The sequence below is a fragment of the Felis catus genome, chromosome F1, assembly GCF_018350175.1.
Source record: "Felis catus isolate Fca126 chromosome F1, F.catus_Fca126_mat1.0, whole genome shotgun sequence".
Classification (NCBI taxonomy): domain Eukaryota; kingdom Metazoa; phylum Chordata; class Mammalia; order Carnivora; family Felidae; genus Felis; species Felis catus.
In genome coordinates this window covers 68,635,371-68,652,345 of record NC_058384.1, presented here as the reverse complement: position 1 = coordinate 68,652,345, position 16,975 = coordinate 68,635,371, and the positions used below count along the sequence as shown (strand labels likewise).

The window sequence follows — 16,975 nt, the reverse complement described above, 5'->3', positions numbered from 1 at the left end:
TCAAGTTCCTGAGCACACTGGTATCAGGAAAGGTGTCTGGTGAAGGGCTCCTCCCGCCTGAGCTCGGGCGTCCTGCCCTCTCTGCAGTCTGCTTTCAAGTGTCTTGTAAAGTGGAAAAATCAGAAGGAATTCAGATTATCTATTAATTTGCCGAAGTCAAATTGTTAACCCTCCGATGACCTTATTCTAATACACTAGGGGACTCACTAGCCAAGAGAACGTTTTTCAGAATAACGGTCCAGACCAGAACGCAAAAGGATGCAACGCTGGGCTACCCACCCCACCCCCAATCCCTGCAACCTGCTCCCCACCCCCCACCTTTTCAAAGGTGACACCAAGGAGCTCTTCTAACTAAAACTACCTGCCTGACATACAAAGAGCGGGGGAGGAGGGGCGGCGCAGAAGAGAATGCTTCCTCCGTGTCCACCCCGACTCCTGCAGATTTCTGAACTGTGACTCCCTTCTACTGCCACGGTCATCCCTCAGCCTCAGCCTCCTCCCGGCTGCTGTCAGTCCTTTCCCTGACTTCAGCCCACACAAAGGCCCGGCCAGAACACAAGCCGCCCCATGCCTCCTCCTTGGCAGTGGAGTAAGAAACGGGGAAAGGAGGCAGCCTGCGTGTAGATGAACTCCGCTGGCAGAAAAGCCCCCCTGTCATGACTGCCTTTCTCGTCCCTACACCTTTCCTGGTGGCAAGCACACGGACTGCCTCAGCCATGCAAGGACTCCACCTGCTCTGCACGCTACCCAGTTCAGATGCTTATCCAAGTGCTTGGTTAACATGATCTCTCTTCTACAGTCCAGATTGTGCCTGAATTCCATTACCCTGATTTCCTCCTGGCAGTCAGGGGTGGGAGCAGCTACAGAAATAATCTGGGTCACCAGCCCCTATGGGGAGGGATACAGCCCAAAAGACTTCTGTTAAGAATCAGCTTATTGGGGGCGCCTGGGTGGTGCAGTCGGTTAAGGGTCCGACTTCAGCCAGGTCACGATCTCACGGTCCGTGAGTTCGAGCCCCGCGTCAGGCTCTGGGCTGATGGCTCGGAGCCTGGAGCCTGTTTCCGATTCTGTGTCTCCCTCTCTCTCTGCCCCTCCCCCGTTCATGCTCTGTCTCTCTCTGTCCCAAAAATAAATAAAAAACATGGAAAAAAATATATATATATATGTAAAAAAAAAAAAAAAAAAAGAATCAGCTTATTAACAAAAATTTCCAAATGCAAACATGGGAGATTCAAAGTCCTGTAGGGTCTGGAGCTATATAACCACCAACCCACAGAAGAAAAGTCACGAGTCCACATAAGCTGAAGTTACCAAGAACCCGTTTGTGTCTCTAACTATACTGTTCAAAATACCACAAAGACAAGTATTCCCTGATCCTGTTTCCTCCAGGAAAACAGATGTCTCTTCGGACACATTTCACCTCACAAGTCCAAAAAGGTCAACGACTCAAGATAACAAGAACAAGTCAAGCTATCAGGCAAGGCCAATAAATCACGGCCGGTGCGATGATTTACCCCATCTCCCTCCGTCAAACGCCTAGGACTATAAAAAAGAATTGAACCAGATTTGGAGGAAGCTCATAAAATCTAAGTCTCCATCCAGCTCACCAGTAGTTCCCAAATGGAGAAGATAACAGACTACGGGGGGCAGGGTGTACAGTTTCCATGACAACAATCTGGCAGGCAGTTTCTCCCACGAATCAGCAATTACAATAGAATTCTTCGCAAGGCTGAAGAGGGAGGAGAAGGCACCTCTTGGTGCCCTCCTGAGAGCAAGAGCACGCACACACACACACTGACACACACTGACGGAGCCTATATCAAATGCAGAACCTGCCACGGGGTGTCCCCACCAAAGCTTCAGAGACCCTGGGGGGGGGGGGCACGCCAGTCACTGTTCTCTTTCTGCTCCTCCTATAGAAGATCAGTTCTCTTTACAAAGAAACAGAAGTTTGCAGGATCAAGATCTAGGACTATGTCTAAGGGAATAAGGGAGGACTTTTCCTTCAAGCCAGAACCTACGCACAACACTCATCCCTTCATCCCTTCCGGGTCAATCAAGTCCCGCAAGACACTGGGTGGGACGGACTTCTGCAAACCAGAACAGGAAACATTAAACCTTGTGCTATTCTAATTACCCAAGGGTTAGCACGTCCAGATGTGGTTTTGAACTTTCAGCCCATCCACCTCTGCCCAGCCTGGGGGAAGACTCTGAGGTCTTTCCTTCAGGTAATAACAGGATCCTCCACATTAGAAGATGGCTGACCACACAGGGCGCCTGGGTGGCTCAGTCTGTTAAGCACCCAACTCCGGCTTAGGTCATGATCTGGCCGTTCGTGGGTTCAAGCCCCACGTCAGGCTCTGGGCAGACGGATCGGAGCCTGGAGCCTGCTTCGGATTCTGTGTCTCCCTCTCTCTCTGCTCCTCCCCCACTCGCATTCTGTCTTTCTCTGTCTCTCAAAGGTGAATAAATGTTAGAAGAACAAAAAGACGAAGGGAGAGGAGGAGGAGGCTGGCCACAGCTTCAGCTGTGAAAAGAGTGTGGCTTAAGTGCTTGCTACCATCCTCCAAACAGAAGACATTCCCCAGGCGCGCCACACACCTCAAGGCAAGGAAGTGCTGGGGCGCTGGTGCTCAGAGGCAAATCAGGGCCAAGGACAGAAGGGGATTAGCCTAAATCTGGCATTCTGCCACTCTGGGGTTTCTCTTTTTAGACAAAAGCCACAGCTGAAATTTTGATCAAAGGAAACCAGTAATGGAAAAGTGAGGCTTGGGCCTGTGAAGAAAGGAGTACTCCGGGGTTCACGGTGTCCACACAAGTGTATCTACCCGGGGTGACACTGTGTCCTTAGGGACTTTAAAGTCACGGGGGGGGGGGGGGGGCAGGTGTGAGGAAGGGAGCAGAGGCAGAGCTATCTGCCACAGAGTAAACAAAGGTGGAGACTCCAGAGCAAAGGGCTGTTTGCCTCGCCCCAGGAGTGTGCGCGCCAGCCAACCGGAGGGAAAGAGAAAGGTAATCAGCAGGAAAGTAAACCTAAACCAAAGAAAGGTGATAAAGCCTGTTGCTGGGTCCACCCGACCCAGCAAAAGGAGAGCCACACAACAGGCGTTCCAATCCCCCCAGAGATTGGAAATGGGGAACAGCGCCAAAAGCCTGTTTTTGTTTTTTTTTAAGTTTTGTTTTTATTTATGTTGAGAGAGAGAGAGAGAGAGCGCGAGCGCGCACACGTGCGTGCACATGAATGGGGGGTGGGGGGGAGGGGGAGGGAGGGAGACAGAGAATGAAAATGAATCCCAAGAAGGCTCTGGCTGTCAGCATACAGCCCGATGTGGGCCGAAGTCAGACGCTTAACCAACTGAGCCACCCAAACCCAGACGCCCCAAAACCTGCTGTTTTAAAGCTCACTCGCTTCTTCAATAGTGTTTCTCAATTTTTCAGACCAGAAAAAAGGAGGGAAATACCAGAGTAAGTTAGGAGAGAGAGGTATTAAAAACAAATAAGGTGAACTGTATGTAAACTTAAAAATGGTTAAAATAGGGGCGCCTGCGTGGCTCAGTCAGTTAAGCATCCGACTTCGGCTCAGGTCACGATCTCACAGTTTTTAAGTTCGAGCCCCGCGTCAGGCTCTGTGCTGACAGCTCAGAGCCGTTTTGGATTCTATGTCTCCCTCTCTCTCTGACCCTGCCCTGCTCACGCTCTGTCTCTCTCTCTCTCTCTCAGAAAGAAACATTTAAAAAATGGTTAAAATCGTAAATTTTATGTTACGTGTGTTGTTACCACCATCAAAAACAAAACAAACAGGTAAGGAAAAAGGATGCATTTGAACATTATGTTTATGCCCCCTGTTTAAGTTTAGCAAGAATTGCAAAGGAGGTTCAAAACCGAAAGTATACCTGCCATGATGCTACACTGTGAAAGGTCAGTCTCCAGACTAACAGCAGAAAAGAAAGGCGGCTCCCAGAACAACTGCAGTCTCAGCTCTGGACTCACCCAGCTTCCCAACAAAGAGCGAAGGGTCACACAAAGCAACCAGAAAAATAATTAAGTGATGATCCCACAAACAGCATGAGATACCATCAGGGAGTGCCCAGCTTCCAGCTCCAGAGGAAGGAGGAGGCTGCCAAACCCATACTCCAGAACGCCTGAGAGGGTAACAGGCAAAGCCCAAGCACCCCTCCCTCCTCAGGAGGAGTTCAAAGTTCACCAGAGCAGAAAGCCAAACGGTTAAGCTCCCTCAAGCGGGGGAACAGAAAGAAGAAACTGGTTTCATCAACCTTTAACTATCACCCTACTTCCCCATCTGAAGACTTCCTCACTAGACCTCAACTCAGTAAGCAAATCCGGCAGGCGCTGAGGAAGGAACCTTAAGGAACGTCTGGAGCCGCTCACTGCTCTGCCTACCACCTGGAAGACCAGGGGAAAACTGAGGCCAAGTTTTCCTGCGAGGAATCCGGCCGGGAGAGGGGAGGGGCGAAGGGGCGTCACCCCCCCTAGAACTATCCCCGGGGTGCCCACACTTCAATGTTGAGCCTAACACTCTGCAGCTCAACACATGGCGGGTTCTTTAAAAGCCACCCTGCCTTCTTTAAGGGGATCTAGTCTCCAGAACAAAGGAGACGAGAAGTGTCACTAACCATAGAGTCACCCAGCCAGTCCGTCTCACTTGAATTGATCATTAGAAGCTACTCACACTGGGACACCGGGGTGGCTCAGTCGGTCTCTTGATTTCAGCTCAGGTCATGATCTCACGGTTGGGGAGTTCGAGCCCTACATCGAGCTCCACACTGACAGTGTGAATCCTGCTTGGGATTCTCCCTCTCTCCCTCTCTATGCTCCTCCCTTGTGGGCACACTCACGCTCTCTCTCTCTCAAAATAGGTAAAATAAACTTAAAAATATATTATCATGAACATGGGGGAAATCCCCTGAGAAAAAGACGACAGAGAAGACAAGACCCCAGCATTTCTACGCCCCGGTAGAAAAACAAGAGCATTCCAACAATCTCCCACTCTCCCCCCAAAACAGTAATTCTCAGCCACTCCCCAGAGGAGCAGCCAGGGAAAACAAAAACAAAAACAAAAACAAAAACAAAAACAAAAAAAACCTGACCAGGCAAGAGAACAACAAGGAATACCAATAAACCACAGAAGTTCCTCATAAGGTCTTCAAATTTTAGCAACACTTACTTTTCTCTCCAGCCTCAAGATTCTCCAAAACCAAGTCAGGAGATCAGTTCCACCCACTCGCCTGTACCCTAGACCCTGGGAAGTCTTGTGGCTTACTAAAATTACTGGCCCTCCTCTAAGCAGAAAGCAGTTTCGAGAATCACCATTCATTTCATCATCATTTTATGTTCCAACTTCCAGCTGAGCCAATATTATCTTTAATAAAAAGAGACACCGTGGCGGGTAACTGGGAAACAACAGAGCGACACTAGAGGCTCCTTGGAACTCATTATTTTGTCTGCACGAACCACACTGCCGAGGTCAACCAGAAACCTTGACAGAAATTGGCACTCAATCCGAGTCTCGGCCACCCCAACTGGCTTATCGGCTGCGCTTGGAAGAAGTGTTCTTAACCGGCTGGGCCTGCACTGATACACTTCAGCAATAAAGGCCAGAATCCTGCAGAAGTCCCCGCCTTCCAGGTCGTCAGGGGTAGGGCCAGGCGAGTTTTGTTGGCTCGCACATTTGCACTAACATAGTGAGTGAGGTACCAACTCCTCCTGGGCGGCTTCGCGGCGGTTGACACAGTGGGTTTAGCAGTTGCCCCCACCAGAGGAAAGAGCCCCAGGCCGGAGGATGGGAGGCGGTGCTGTGGCCTTAACCTCCTCCAGGGAGGGCACCGCGCTTCCTCTCAGCCGACTGCAGCCTCATTTCCTGAGCTGGAGGAGGGAGCGGAAAGGCTGCCAGCAGGCCAGGCCGGGGGCTTTCCGGCGGTTCCCACCCCCACCCCCACCCCTGCACAGTAAGTCGGCCCTGCCCCTCCCAGGCCAGAGCGGCACCCACCTACTCTCCCCCCTGGGGCCGGAAACCTCTAACGAGAGCGAATTCCCCCCCCCCACCCCGCCCTTCACCGAGGAGTGGGGGAGGGAGAGGCCGCTGAGCCCCTCCCCTGGCCGCGCCAGCCTCCGATGGACTGAATGAATGAGCGGGGAGACAGGAGGAGGAGGAAAACCACTTTCCAGGCCCCGCGAGGCTCAGTTCCTTCAAAGGTCAAGCCGGCTCACCCGAGCGCCCAGTTCCCCCTTCGTCCGCCTCAGGTCCAGCCGCGGGTGAGCCCCACCCATCCGCCGGGCTCCAACCTCATCTCCGAGTCAGCCGGCGCCCGCGGCCCGCGCTCCGCCGCGAAACCAAGGGCCCCCCTTCGGGGTCCCAGCCGCTGCAGCGCCCGCTCCCCCTCGCGCGCCTCGCCCTCTCCGTACCTGCTCCCGTGCCCGCCTTTCCCCCTCCACTTCCCGCTGCAGGCGCTCGGCCCTCTCCTCTGCGTCATCGGCTTGCTGCTGCAGAACCTGGATCTTGCGCTTCACCGCCTCGATGGTGGTGATCCCGGCCATCGTGCCCACCCAGCCCCTGCTCGCTCTCGGCTTCCTGCCTCCTCCGCTCGGCGCTGCAGCCGCTTCTCACCCCCACTTCCGCCTGCTCCTCCCTGAAATACCGGAACTCGCCCACCCGCCCGGATGTGGCGTCACCGCCGCGCCCTGCCGCGACAGACCCCGGGCGGGCGGCCCTCGGCGCGAGCGCGGGGCGGGGCCTTTCCCAGCCCAGCAAAGGGGGGCGGGGCAGCGCCGGGCGCGGGCTACCATGGCAACCGGAAGGCGCGCGACAGGCCGCCCTCTGCCCCGCAGCAGGTCCGCCCGGCCGCGCGGCGTCCGCCTTCACCGCGCACCCGACGCCGCCCCGGCTTCCACCCACCGCACACGGGCTCCAAACTCGGGTGCCGGGACAGGCCAGGGCTTGCTGGGCCCCAGCCTCAGAAGAGCCCGGCTCTGCAGCCTCCGCTCCGCTCCGGGTGGGCCCAGGTAGGTTCTCTCCCACCCTAACCCACCGCCTGAAAGTCAAGGCAGGGAATTCCGGGGGTGAGAGAAAAGGCCAGGATGGCGGACTTCTCGTTCCCTTGGCATCGGTACGGATCTCGTTCTTGCCCCGTCACCTTGGAGGGTCACTGTGCACCGGCGATTCACCGACCTGCCAGGCCTTCCGAACCTTGAGTAATTTAGGTATGGTAATCAGTCGTCACATTTCTCTGTGCAGGTGAGAAAGATTTTATCAGGAAGGAGTCCTCTCTTACAGATCACTGTTACCAGACCCTTTGTGCAACAGCCACGTGAGTGCCTAGCAAACGTCCTGTGGAACCGAGCCTCTGTTCGGTGATAACTAAACAGTTTCACTGCCACTTCTACCTTCAGGTGCCCTGAGTTAGAAACTGCCTCCCAGTCCCTGCCACGTGGGACTTCTGGAAGCACAATAGTAAAGAGACTTGAAAATTTTACCTCCTGTTCGCTCCTACTTGTTTGTACTGTACGCCTGCCTTCCCTGTAAGCCATCATAACAAATGTCTCCTCTGCTGCGACTCTCTTTTCCCCTCAAAATTATGGTGCGGAGCAGGACTCAGGATTAAGACTCCTGATCCCTGAAATGACTGGTAGGTAAGACAGGTGCTGCCCTCAATGCCTGGTTCTGAAGACAACTCCCTCCAGAGGCTTCCTCTTCCTATTTCCTTTTAGAAATACTGAGCAATGAGCTGTTTTGAGGAAACAATTCAAACAGTAAATAATTTGCTTGGTAGAGTACGCTGTGTACTGTTTTTTCCCTCCTGGAACTGGGAGGGAAGAACAGGGAGTAAACTCTACCCTGATGGCCTAAGAATTTTTCCAGCTCTTCTCGGAGAAGTCTGGTCAGAGAGAAGATGGAAACGGAAGTGAGACTTTGGCATCTGGGTGATGATCAGCAGGGGGCGCTGTTTACCTCCCTTTGCCCTAGTGAAGCGGCCGGCGCCCTCAACGCAGACCAACCCAAGGCTGCTCAGAGCACTGCTGTATTCCTGAGTCTGGTAGATGTGAACAGATAATCTTCTCTTGATCCAGGGAGACAGGTGGATTGACTCCTGATACCCTTTAAAGGCATGATGGACGGGCAGCAAAGGGCCCAGTGCTAATGTTTTCCTGGTGACCAACAATACAACAATGTATCAGCAGGTGTACTGTCCATCCCCCACCCCTCTCACGTCTGGTATTACTCTTTGTCCTAACCTTGCACTCCTCTTTCCCCTTGCTTTACCCTAATGAGCTTCTGACTTCACCTCGGGTTGAGAAGCCCTTACACACGTGAATGTTCTTACTGCCATTGAACTGTACCCTTAGAAGTGGTTAAAATGGCAAACGTGATGTATGCTTTGTTACAATTTTTTGAAAACGATTTCAGACAATTCAGGGATGAAAAGGTGAAGCTTGTACTGACCTTGCCATACCCTTGCCCTTTTCCTTCTTCAAGCAATCCAGCAAATCCTGTGCTTTCCAGAAAAGCTGCTCAGATAACCAGAACTCCCTGTGTGAACATGCAGTCGTTGACTCCCTCCACTCCCTCTCCTGCCCTTATATCCACATCAGAGTAGTCTGCTCTGTTAGCCTCGAGGGTAGGAGCTGAGCTGTGAACTTCCCGGGACACTTGCACTGGACGCACACCCTCCCCCCGAAGATGCAGACATCATGTTGCTGGTGACTCTGACCCTTGCTCTCTGCTTTAAACCTATTGCTTCCTCCTTATTCAGCACTTTTTCCAATTCCTATAAACACTTCACTTTCCTTCTCTGATTCTTTGAGGCAGAAATCCCCCAACTTTTTCTGGGAAAGGCCAGACAGTACAGTTTTCCTGGCTTTGCAGGCCACAGGGTGTGTTGAGCTCCATGGGACAAAGCCCGTAGATGATATGCAAACGAGTGGGCATGGTGTCGTTGCAGTAAAACTGTACAAAACGAGGCTGTGACAGGATTTAGCTTACAGGTGGAAGGTTGCTAACCCCAGCTCTGAGAAAAAAAAAACCTTTCTTCCTGCTTCCTTCCTAGCCTAACGTATTTCTGCCTGCTGCTCACAGCCTTCCTCCCCCACTTCTTGGCCTCGGGCACACCTCTGAGGGTACTCGCTGACTTGTAGGGAAAGCTAACGGGGAGAGAAGTTAAACAAGTTTTTCTACCCACATACTACATATTGAAATGGGTTTTGGTGGGTTCCTATATAAACATGAGTAACTTCTTTCGAGTGAATATACTGAACGCACCCTGTCTGGGTGGGGGATGACAGTGCGTGTCTGTATATGTGCAACAGCGTTGGACAGACAGAATTCATCCCCAGGAAATCCCTTTATCTTCCCAGTGAAATAGGGGTATCATCTAGAGCCTCTGTGTTTCTCTCTCCCAAGATCGAAGGTTAGACTTGTTTGTTCTTTCCTTGCTCCTGGACACACCTCCTCCAACCCACATACCTGCTGCTTTAGCCTTAGACTCTCCAGGAGAGTCGTCACCCAACATCTCATAAAACTCCCCTTAACCCGACACTGCCAGTTTGCGAAAACTTCTGTCCCTATGAGCCAGAGAGATCATCTATCCATCTAGACCCGGAACCTTGGTCAGGTAGTTCCAACAGGCCATCAAGCATCTGCCCAAACCTCTGGAGGTAACCTGTGTTTTCTGCAGTTTTCCAAGAAGGAAGAATTAATAGTTTGCAGGGGACTAAACTCTTGGAAACCACAAATATGTATAACGTATATGATCCTCTTTGTATCTCTGACCTCTGGCAGGATACGTTCAACAGCCCTCGTTACGTTCCCTGGCCACTGCAGGTGGCAGAGTGCCAAAGGGGAGATGATGGGCCTGAGAGCAAAGAGGCCAAACTTGAGGGTCTGGAAACATCTGCGAATGACCCACTCTGTCTCTCTATTTTCCAAAACCAGGCGCTCCTGGGGCACCTGGGTGGCTCAGTCGGTTAAGTGTCTGACTTCCACTCAGGTCGTGATCTCACGTTTGTGAGTTCAAGCCCCACATCGGGCTCTGTGCTGACAGCTGAGAGCCTGGAGCCTGCTTCAGATTCTGCGTCTCCCTCTCTCTCTGCTCCTCCCCCGCTCACGCTCTGTCTCTCTCAAAAATAAATAAACATTAAAAAAAGTATATGTGCTCCTAAAAATATGTGTATGTGTGGGTATATACATACATACGTACATATATATATATATGCTCCTATTTTCCTATTAACTCCGTGCTAAGAATTGACTGTATTCCCATCAATCCCACACTTTCTTTTGTGGCCGTTATGTCACTTTTCTTCCAAACATCTTTCCTTTGTCGCCTCTCATTTACTGTTGTGCTAAAGCTTTAAGCTTGAGGGTAAATGGAAGTAGGTGGTGACGGGATAAACATGAAGTGGAAAAAAACAATTTATTTCATGTTCAGATGGAAAAATTGAACCCAACTGCAGAGAGGCTGAGTGAGTGAGTCATTGCCACAGAGTAAGGTCTGGTGACCCCGTTTCCCCTGTAAGACTCCTTGTTGCTACCCAGCCCGTCATGAGCAATGCTTGCTGTGGTGTCTCCGTGGCATAAGGGCAGGTGCCCACAGTGGCCCAGATGAAAAAACCCATAGAGGGCCAGGGTCATTGTGACCTCTTTTGTCCCATTGTGAAATCTGAGCTGGCTCTGCTGGGCGGTTGAGAGATGAGAGTTTCCCTATTAATATCCATATCTAGGTGCCAGGGCTTGGACACAAAAGCGAGGAATGTGGCATGGGGGAGGAGGTGGGAAAAGTGATAGCAGTCTGGACCTGGAGACCCCTCCCTTTGTCTGGGTCCTGGGAAACATAGCGAAGTTCCTGGGTTGAGGATGAGACAAAAATGAGACATTTAAGAACAAATGAACATGCCGTCAGGAGGGTATGTCAGCATGTGATTGTGTGCAAAAATGCACGCGAGCATCTATTTCTACACCCTGGATCCCCAAGTATGTGTGTGTCCAAGCGTGGGGTTTCGTCCTATCAACATGGCGCTCTGCACATGCGGATTAACCCACCTTCCGACTCTGTCATACGTACGTCAGCAGCCTTCTTCTCTGCCAGCTCCAGCTTCTCCTGGGCGTCCTTCAGAGCTTCAGAGTACTTGTCCAGCTCATCCTCTGTCCCTTTCAGCTTCTTCTGCATGGCCGCCAGCTCGTCCTCCAGCTGCAGGAGCCCCACGAGTCACACACAATGGAGCAGGCCCAGACCTGGGGCTCCCCAGCCCTGACAGACCCCTGTGCTCGTTCCCAAAGAGACATACTTTCTCCCTAGCCACTCCCAGCCAACTGCCCTAGGAGTTATGCCTTGACCTGTGACCCTGGGATCTCTGACCTTAAGATGACCAAGCCATGGTGGGTTTTCATCCAAGACCCTGGGATGGTAAGGGTGTAGATGCCTGTGACTCAAGACTGGCTCAGTCGGTAGAGCCATGTGACTCTTAATCTCGGGGTTATAAGTTCGAGACCCACGTTGGGTGTAGAGATTACTTAAAAGTAAAATCTCCAAAAAAGATCAAAGGAAAAGAGATCCTGTGTGCCCAGCCCCCACATTTTCCTCTAGAAACTGGGTTCTCCCAGAACAAGATCCACCCCATTTAGATCTGGCAGACACACCGGGGCTCGGAGGGGGCTGCTGGATTTCCCAAGGTCACACAGGCGCTCTGGAGCCGAGACGCTGGATGTCCTCTGCCTATCCGGCGCGGCTGGGGAAGAAGAGAGTCCCTCCCGCCCAAAGAACAAGCTGGGCTGGTGGTCACTGCCTCTCCCACGAGAGCCCTCTCCCATCTCACAGTCTTGCTCGCCAGCAGGCAAGAGAGAGCGGTGCCAGCACCCACCTGCTTGCTTCTCTCTTCTGCCTGCTTTTGCTCCGCTTCAGCTTGCTCTGCCCGGTCCAGAGCATTCTCCTTGTCCAGCTTCAACATCTGCATCTTTTTCTTGATGGCCTCCATCATGAGCTGTGGCTGTTGGTGAGCTCGCCTGTGAAACCTGGAGAACTGGAGGCCAGGGCAGGAGAGGAGGGCAGCTGGCTGAGTGACCAGGCGGCCCCCAGGCTCGAGCCTTTTATCTCTGCTCACGGCTCCACCTCTTGTTCCTAATATGGTCTTTCCAGCTCCTTCCAGCCCATTATTGTTCTCCCTGGGGGAGCGCAGGGTGAGATACTTTGATGGACTGACATCACCAGCAAAGAAAAATTGGGGAACAGCTGAGGCTGATTTTAGACAATGGAAAGTGGGGGAGGGGAGAGGTTCTCCCTGACCCTGGCACGTTCCACCCTCTGGGCAGCTCTGTGGGTGTTTGAAAAGAGCGAGGGGAGGGGAGAACACTGAAATACAGGAGGGTACTTTGGCAATTCTAGGAGCGTAGCTTTCACCCAGAGGGTCCTAGTTGCCCTTCCGTTTCCCCATCACCCTCACCCCCCTCTGTGCTGGATGCTGGTCAAAGGCCACTGGTTGAGTTTTACCTTTTGATTCCCAGCATTCAGGGAGCTTGAGCAACAGTGAAAAAGGAGAGGTCACTCGTGATGATCCCTGACAATTGCCCCGGATCCCCAGATCAAATTACTGTGCTATTTCAAGAGTCTCTAATTGGCAGGGAGACATCATTCCTCCCCATTAAGAGCCACAGGGACACAGTAAGCGGTGACCGTCGGTCCCTGGAAGGTCCTCCCAGAGCTTCAAGTGAGGTGGGGGAGAGAAGCAGGGGAGGATCAGAGTAATCTGGGTGGGACCATGCCCTCTGTTTGCCCACAGTGGTCTTTAGGTAGAACTTTCATACCCACGCTGACCAAGCACTGTGCTGCTCTCCACTCTTGTCCTCTGCTCTCTCCTTACCCAACCTACCGCCATCCACACATCACAGTCCTCATCGGTGCCAGCTCTGTTCTCCCTGGCTTGACTCCAGGCCATGTTCATTCCTCCACTTGGAGCCTGTTACTGACAGGTGGCGATTGATCCCAGTACACCAGTGCCACACAATCTGAGAATATGCCAGGGGAGAGGTGGGCACTGTTCAAGGTGACCAGAGCTATCAGAGAAGACTATGAATGTGTCTAATTAGTCATATGTCAAGGAAAGATGGCTAGCGTTAATACTAAGCCCCAGCAGTGGGGTAACTGAGACACCCACCAGGGCACGGGGCAAAACTGGAGTCTACTCTTGAGGTCTGCCAGTCACTAGAGGTGGATGGGCAGAGAGGCTATCAATTGACTCTTGAAGGGAAGCAGAGAAACCAAAGACCCTCGCTGCAGGACTAGTGAACAAGAGAGTCCCAGGGCCAGGAAGCAGCAGTTAATAAGGGTGGGGGCAGTATTGAATAAGGAGGAAAAAAATACAAGGACAGAAGATCAGAGCTACATCCCTTCCAGTAAAAGGGAAAGATACGGGACGAACTGAAACTCCAGTCCCTGCTCTTGTACTCCCGCACTAGCTCTCCAGCCTAAGAGTGAGACCCACGTAGGTTGCAGCCACCGGTGTTCCAAAGGGACCCTGGAGATAAGCGGTTTGGTAAAGGGGCCCCAGAGGCTGATGCCAAATTGCCCACTGCTGTAAGAATATGTTTGATATTTAGTTGGTTCCTAATTAAACAACCCAATATCAAACATATCACACAGAAGCCGGCAGGAGAGTTTCGGTGGTCGTCTGCCTTCCTCCCCTCCAGCCACCAAGCTTGCCTACATGGAGAGCCATCTCCTTGGGGAAGGACGCTGACCCCTGCTCTTTGCCTCCCAAGACAGCTGGCTCTCACTCGTCTGCCCTTCGTGCTGTCCCTGTATCAGCTCCTCTCCCACCGGCGCCTGGCCTTTGCTGGATCACGTTGGCCCAGACCAGGAAGCCTGTCTGGCAGGGCTCCACATCCGGACACCTATCCTCTCCAAGGGCTCCCACACAGAGCTTCTCGCCCTGTTGTCGCGCCCATGGCACTGAAGGCCGGCCCAGCCGCCTGCTCTCCCCAGCCTCCTTCCCACTGCCCTGAGGCTTTCCGGGGGAGGGCCTTTTTTGGGGGGGGGGGTGCTTGTACACCCTGCTTTACCTTTCGAACGGAACTCCTAACCTTCCAGATCACCCCGCCAGACTGCCGAGGGCCTTTCAGCCCACAGCATCCTGGAGTCCTCCTGCTCTGAAGTACTACAGAGAAGTGGCCATGAGAAACTTCCAGCGCGCTTCTTCCATCATCTTGTTCCTTCTCCCCTTCTCCCCATGTCTTCCAGGCACCCTCAAAGTCACCCTTGGGTGTCCGGAAGAGGTGAGGGACCTGTGCCCCCGGCGGGCTCCAGCCTGGGCTCCGGAGAAGGTATATGGCCTGCCCTGCCTGGCAGAACTGAAACGAAGACTTTAGGAGATCGAGGGCGGAGCCCCTCTGCCAGGAAGAAGCCCACAGGCCTTGGTGCTCTTCTCCCAGGGTCTTCCCTCACAGGGGTCCAGCCTGGCTCCCCGCCGGGGGGGTTTCTTCTGAGGAGGATCAGGTCTGTTGACCGTCATGCGGCAGGCGGGTGTGTCTCCGCTGTGGCAGAACGGAGTCCGAGTTATAGCTGCAGCGGGTGGCCGTGCGGGGGTGGGCGGGGGTGCCCTGCTTCAGCCCCAGGCCTGTTCCATGTGTCCGTGTTCCCATTAGTCCGGATTCCCACCCCCACCCTGCCCCACACATATACCCTCTCCACAGTGCCCTTGATCTAGATCAATAGCTTGTCCAAAGCCCCAGTCGATGCCCGTTGTGCGCCTCCGGCCCTCCAGGGGAAGGCTGACAAGAGGGCGCGCAGCCCCACGCTAACCCTGTGGTGTCGTTTCGTGTCCTTGCTCCCCATGGCTCTTACGGGGGGGGGGGGGCGGGGTGTGTGTGTAATGCTTGCTCTCGTGACCACCAGCCTTACCCTTACCCCCATGTTCAGCTCCTTTCTCTGGGAGCCTCAACTGCCCTGGTGAACCAGAGGCTAGGAAGTGACAGGAGCGAAAAGCACCTCATGTTTGGGGACATTGATGTAGAAGAGGAGCAGTTCTCTCAGAAGGAGACTGACCTCGGGGCTTGATTAGGCAGGCCTCAGGTGGCCCCGATAAAAGGGATCTGACTCTCCTGGCGGTGCCTCCTGTGTGGCCATCTCGAACCAGGCCGGACCCTCTGGGGCTGGAGGTGGAGAAGGTGCCAGCCCCAGAAGGAAAAGGGGCTGGCTGGGTGGCTATGACCCGGGGAATCAGTTGACGTGATCAGAGCAGACAGAGCAGGCGGGGGGAGGGGGGGGTCACAGGAGATGGGAGGGGGGGCAGCCTGCCAATACCGGAGCCAGCCGGGCTCTGACAAGCCCTGGGGAGAGAGGCCAAGGTCAGGGACCAAGGCAGAAGGGGTGGGGTGTTGTGTGGGTCCCAATAAAAAGAATGAGGAGGAGTAAAGGGGCTGCTGCAGGAGTCAGGGTGGCTGGGGAGCAGCCAGGCAACAGAGAGGAGGTGAGAAGGGAAAAAAACTCTCAGGGGGCAGGAAAACACTATGGCTCACCATTTATTGGACCTTATGCACCACCTCTCTGCAAAGTGCTTCATTTCATCCCCACAGCAATCCAGGGAGGTAGGCATTATCTCCAGTTTACAAACAAGGAGCTGGGACCCAGAAAGTTAAGGTAACTGGCCCAAAGCCACGCAGGCAGGCAGTGACAGAGGCAGGATTCAAACCCAGATCTGCTATGCTCTGGGGCCAGGCTCTCCTGGACAATGTACACAGCAGGGCCCACTGGGAGGCGGCTGTGGGCAGATGAAGGACCGGTGGGGGCAGGGGGGGTCCCCCGCAGGATCAGAGACCCAGCCTCAGGCTGCAGGTCAAATCCAGGCCGCATGCGCCTGCTTCTGTCCCTCGTAATGTGTCACCTTGCCTTCCTCCCCTGTCCACGCCTGCCTCCCAGCCCGTGAGCCCCATGCCTTGTTGGCTACAGGAACTCGTGAGTCATTGACTTAGAGATGCTCGGGCAGCAGGGCTGTTGGAGGTGAGGACGAATGGGTGCATGGGGGCACAGACACAGGCGTGGGGTGAAGTGGCATCTCGGGTGCATGGGGGTGGCCGGGGCGTGGCGAGGGGCTTGTGAACGGCCAGGGTCACAGTGAAACCTGAGAGAGAAAAGGGAGGACGCCGGCTGTGTGCCAAGCACTAGGCTTGCTCGCTATGAAATTTTATTTAATCCTCATAATGACCCTATGAGATGGGCATCACTGTCCCCATTTTCAGAAGAGGAAACTGAGGCTCAGAGAAGTAACTTACACAAGCTGACAACAATTAGGAGGCACCAGACTTAGAACCCACACCTGACTCCAAAGCCCACACCCTTCTCCATACCTGCTGCCTCTCTGTGCCCATCGGTGGGGCGTGCAGGGAGAAAAGGAGGGGGCTCTGGTGTCGGAGGGGAGAAATGCCCACTGAGGGTTGGAGCCAGACGGGGGGAGGGGGTGGCGGCGGGACAGGGAGACCAGAGTTGTGCAGCGCACACAGCCGCACGGAGCAGAGGGCAGGACAAGCTCCGTGTGGACAGGACAAGTGGCCAACGAGGATGCTGACAGCAGGTGAGGGGACCGGGAAGTTGTTCTGGCCTGGCGGTGACAGTTTGTCCTGGCACCTGTTACCGGCTGCACAACGGGGGGGTCTCTGGCTTGTGATGTCATTTTATGCAAAGCAGATCTTCATAAGTAAGGTTCTCTGTGGCCTACAGATGCATGTGACCAACCAGTACCTTTTAGAATTCTTGAGAATCTGAAGGCCGTGAGATCGTACACGCTCTGAGCAGCTTCACATAAATCGCTGCTCCTTACTTCCTTATAGCTGCCTCACCCCTCATTACACTGGAGTTTGGAACCCTGTCAATTTGCAGAGGTGGGAATTCGGGTCCGGAGGAAAGAGACCTGTCCCAGGTCTCATCATGGGACCCCAGGCCTCCTGCCAGCCAAGCGCCACGGCACCCATGGGTGA

The 16,975-nt window shown here is 53.7% G+C and overlaps 2 protein-coding genes across 18 annotated transcripts in view; one reads left to right on the top strand and one right to left on the bottom strand.

The window, feature by feature from the left end:
* Positions 1 to 12,086, bottom strand: part of TPM3 (tropomyosin 3) — a 28,426-nt gene extending 16,340 nt beyond the window's left edge. For 8 of the 16 annotated variants that reach the window (XM_003999757.6, XM_011291257.4, XM_019822526.3 and 5 more), the window contains exon 1: positions 6,424 to 6,555. In XM_003999757.6, the coding sequence (XP_003999806.1) occupies positions 6,424 to 6,555 (132 nt within the window). Of the gene's footprint in view, positions 1 to 6,423; positions 6,556 to 11,075; positions 11,202 to 11,871 lie in introns of those variants that run through there. The other 8 variants (XM_045049082.1, XM_011291254.4, XM_019822523.3 and 5 more) reach the window with 4 other exon arrangements.
* LOC109495849 (CASP-like protein 4A2) lies at positions 6,536 to 15,250 on the top strand. Of its 2 annotated transcripts, none has more exons than XM_045049088.1 (2): positions 6,536 to 7,020; positions 7,253 to 7,490. In XM_045049088.1, exons 1-2 carry the CDS (start codon positions 6,536 to 6,538, stop codon positions 7,254 to 7,256), a joined length of 489 nt encoding a protein of 162 aa, XP_044905023.1. In that variant the 3' UTR covers positions 7,257 to 7,490. The 2 variants fall into 2 exon arrangements, with proteins under 2 accessions (XP_044905023.1, XP_044905024.1); XM_045049089.1 differs by lacking the exon at positions 7,253 to 7,490 and adding an exon at positions 14,244 to 15,250 and having other exon boundaries at positions 6,679 to 7,020.
* Positions 15,251 to 16,975: the final 1,725 nt, after the last annotated feature.

Bases quoted from the DNA above. Each gene is read 5' to 3' on its own strand.
- LOC109495849 (XM_045049088.1), top strand. From the start codon at position 6,536: ATGGTGGTGATCCCGGCCATCGTGCCCACCCAGCCCCTGCTCGCTCTC.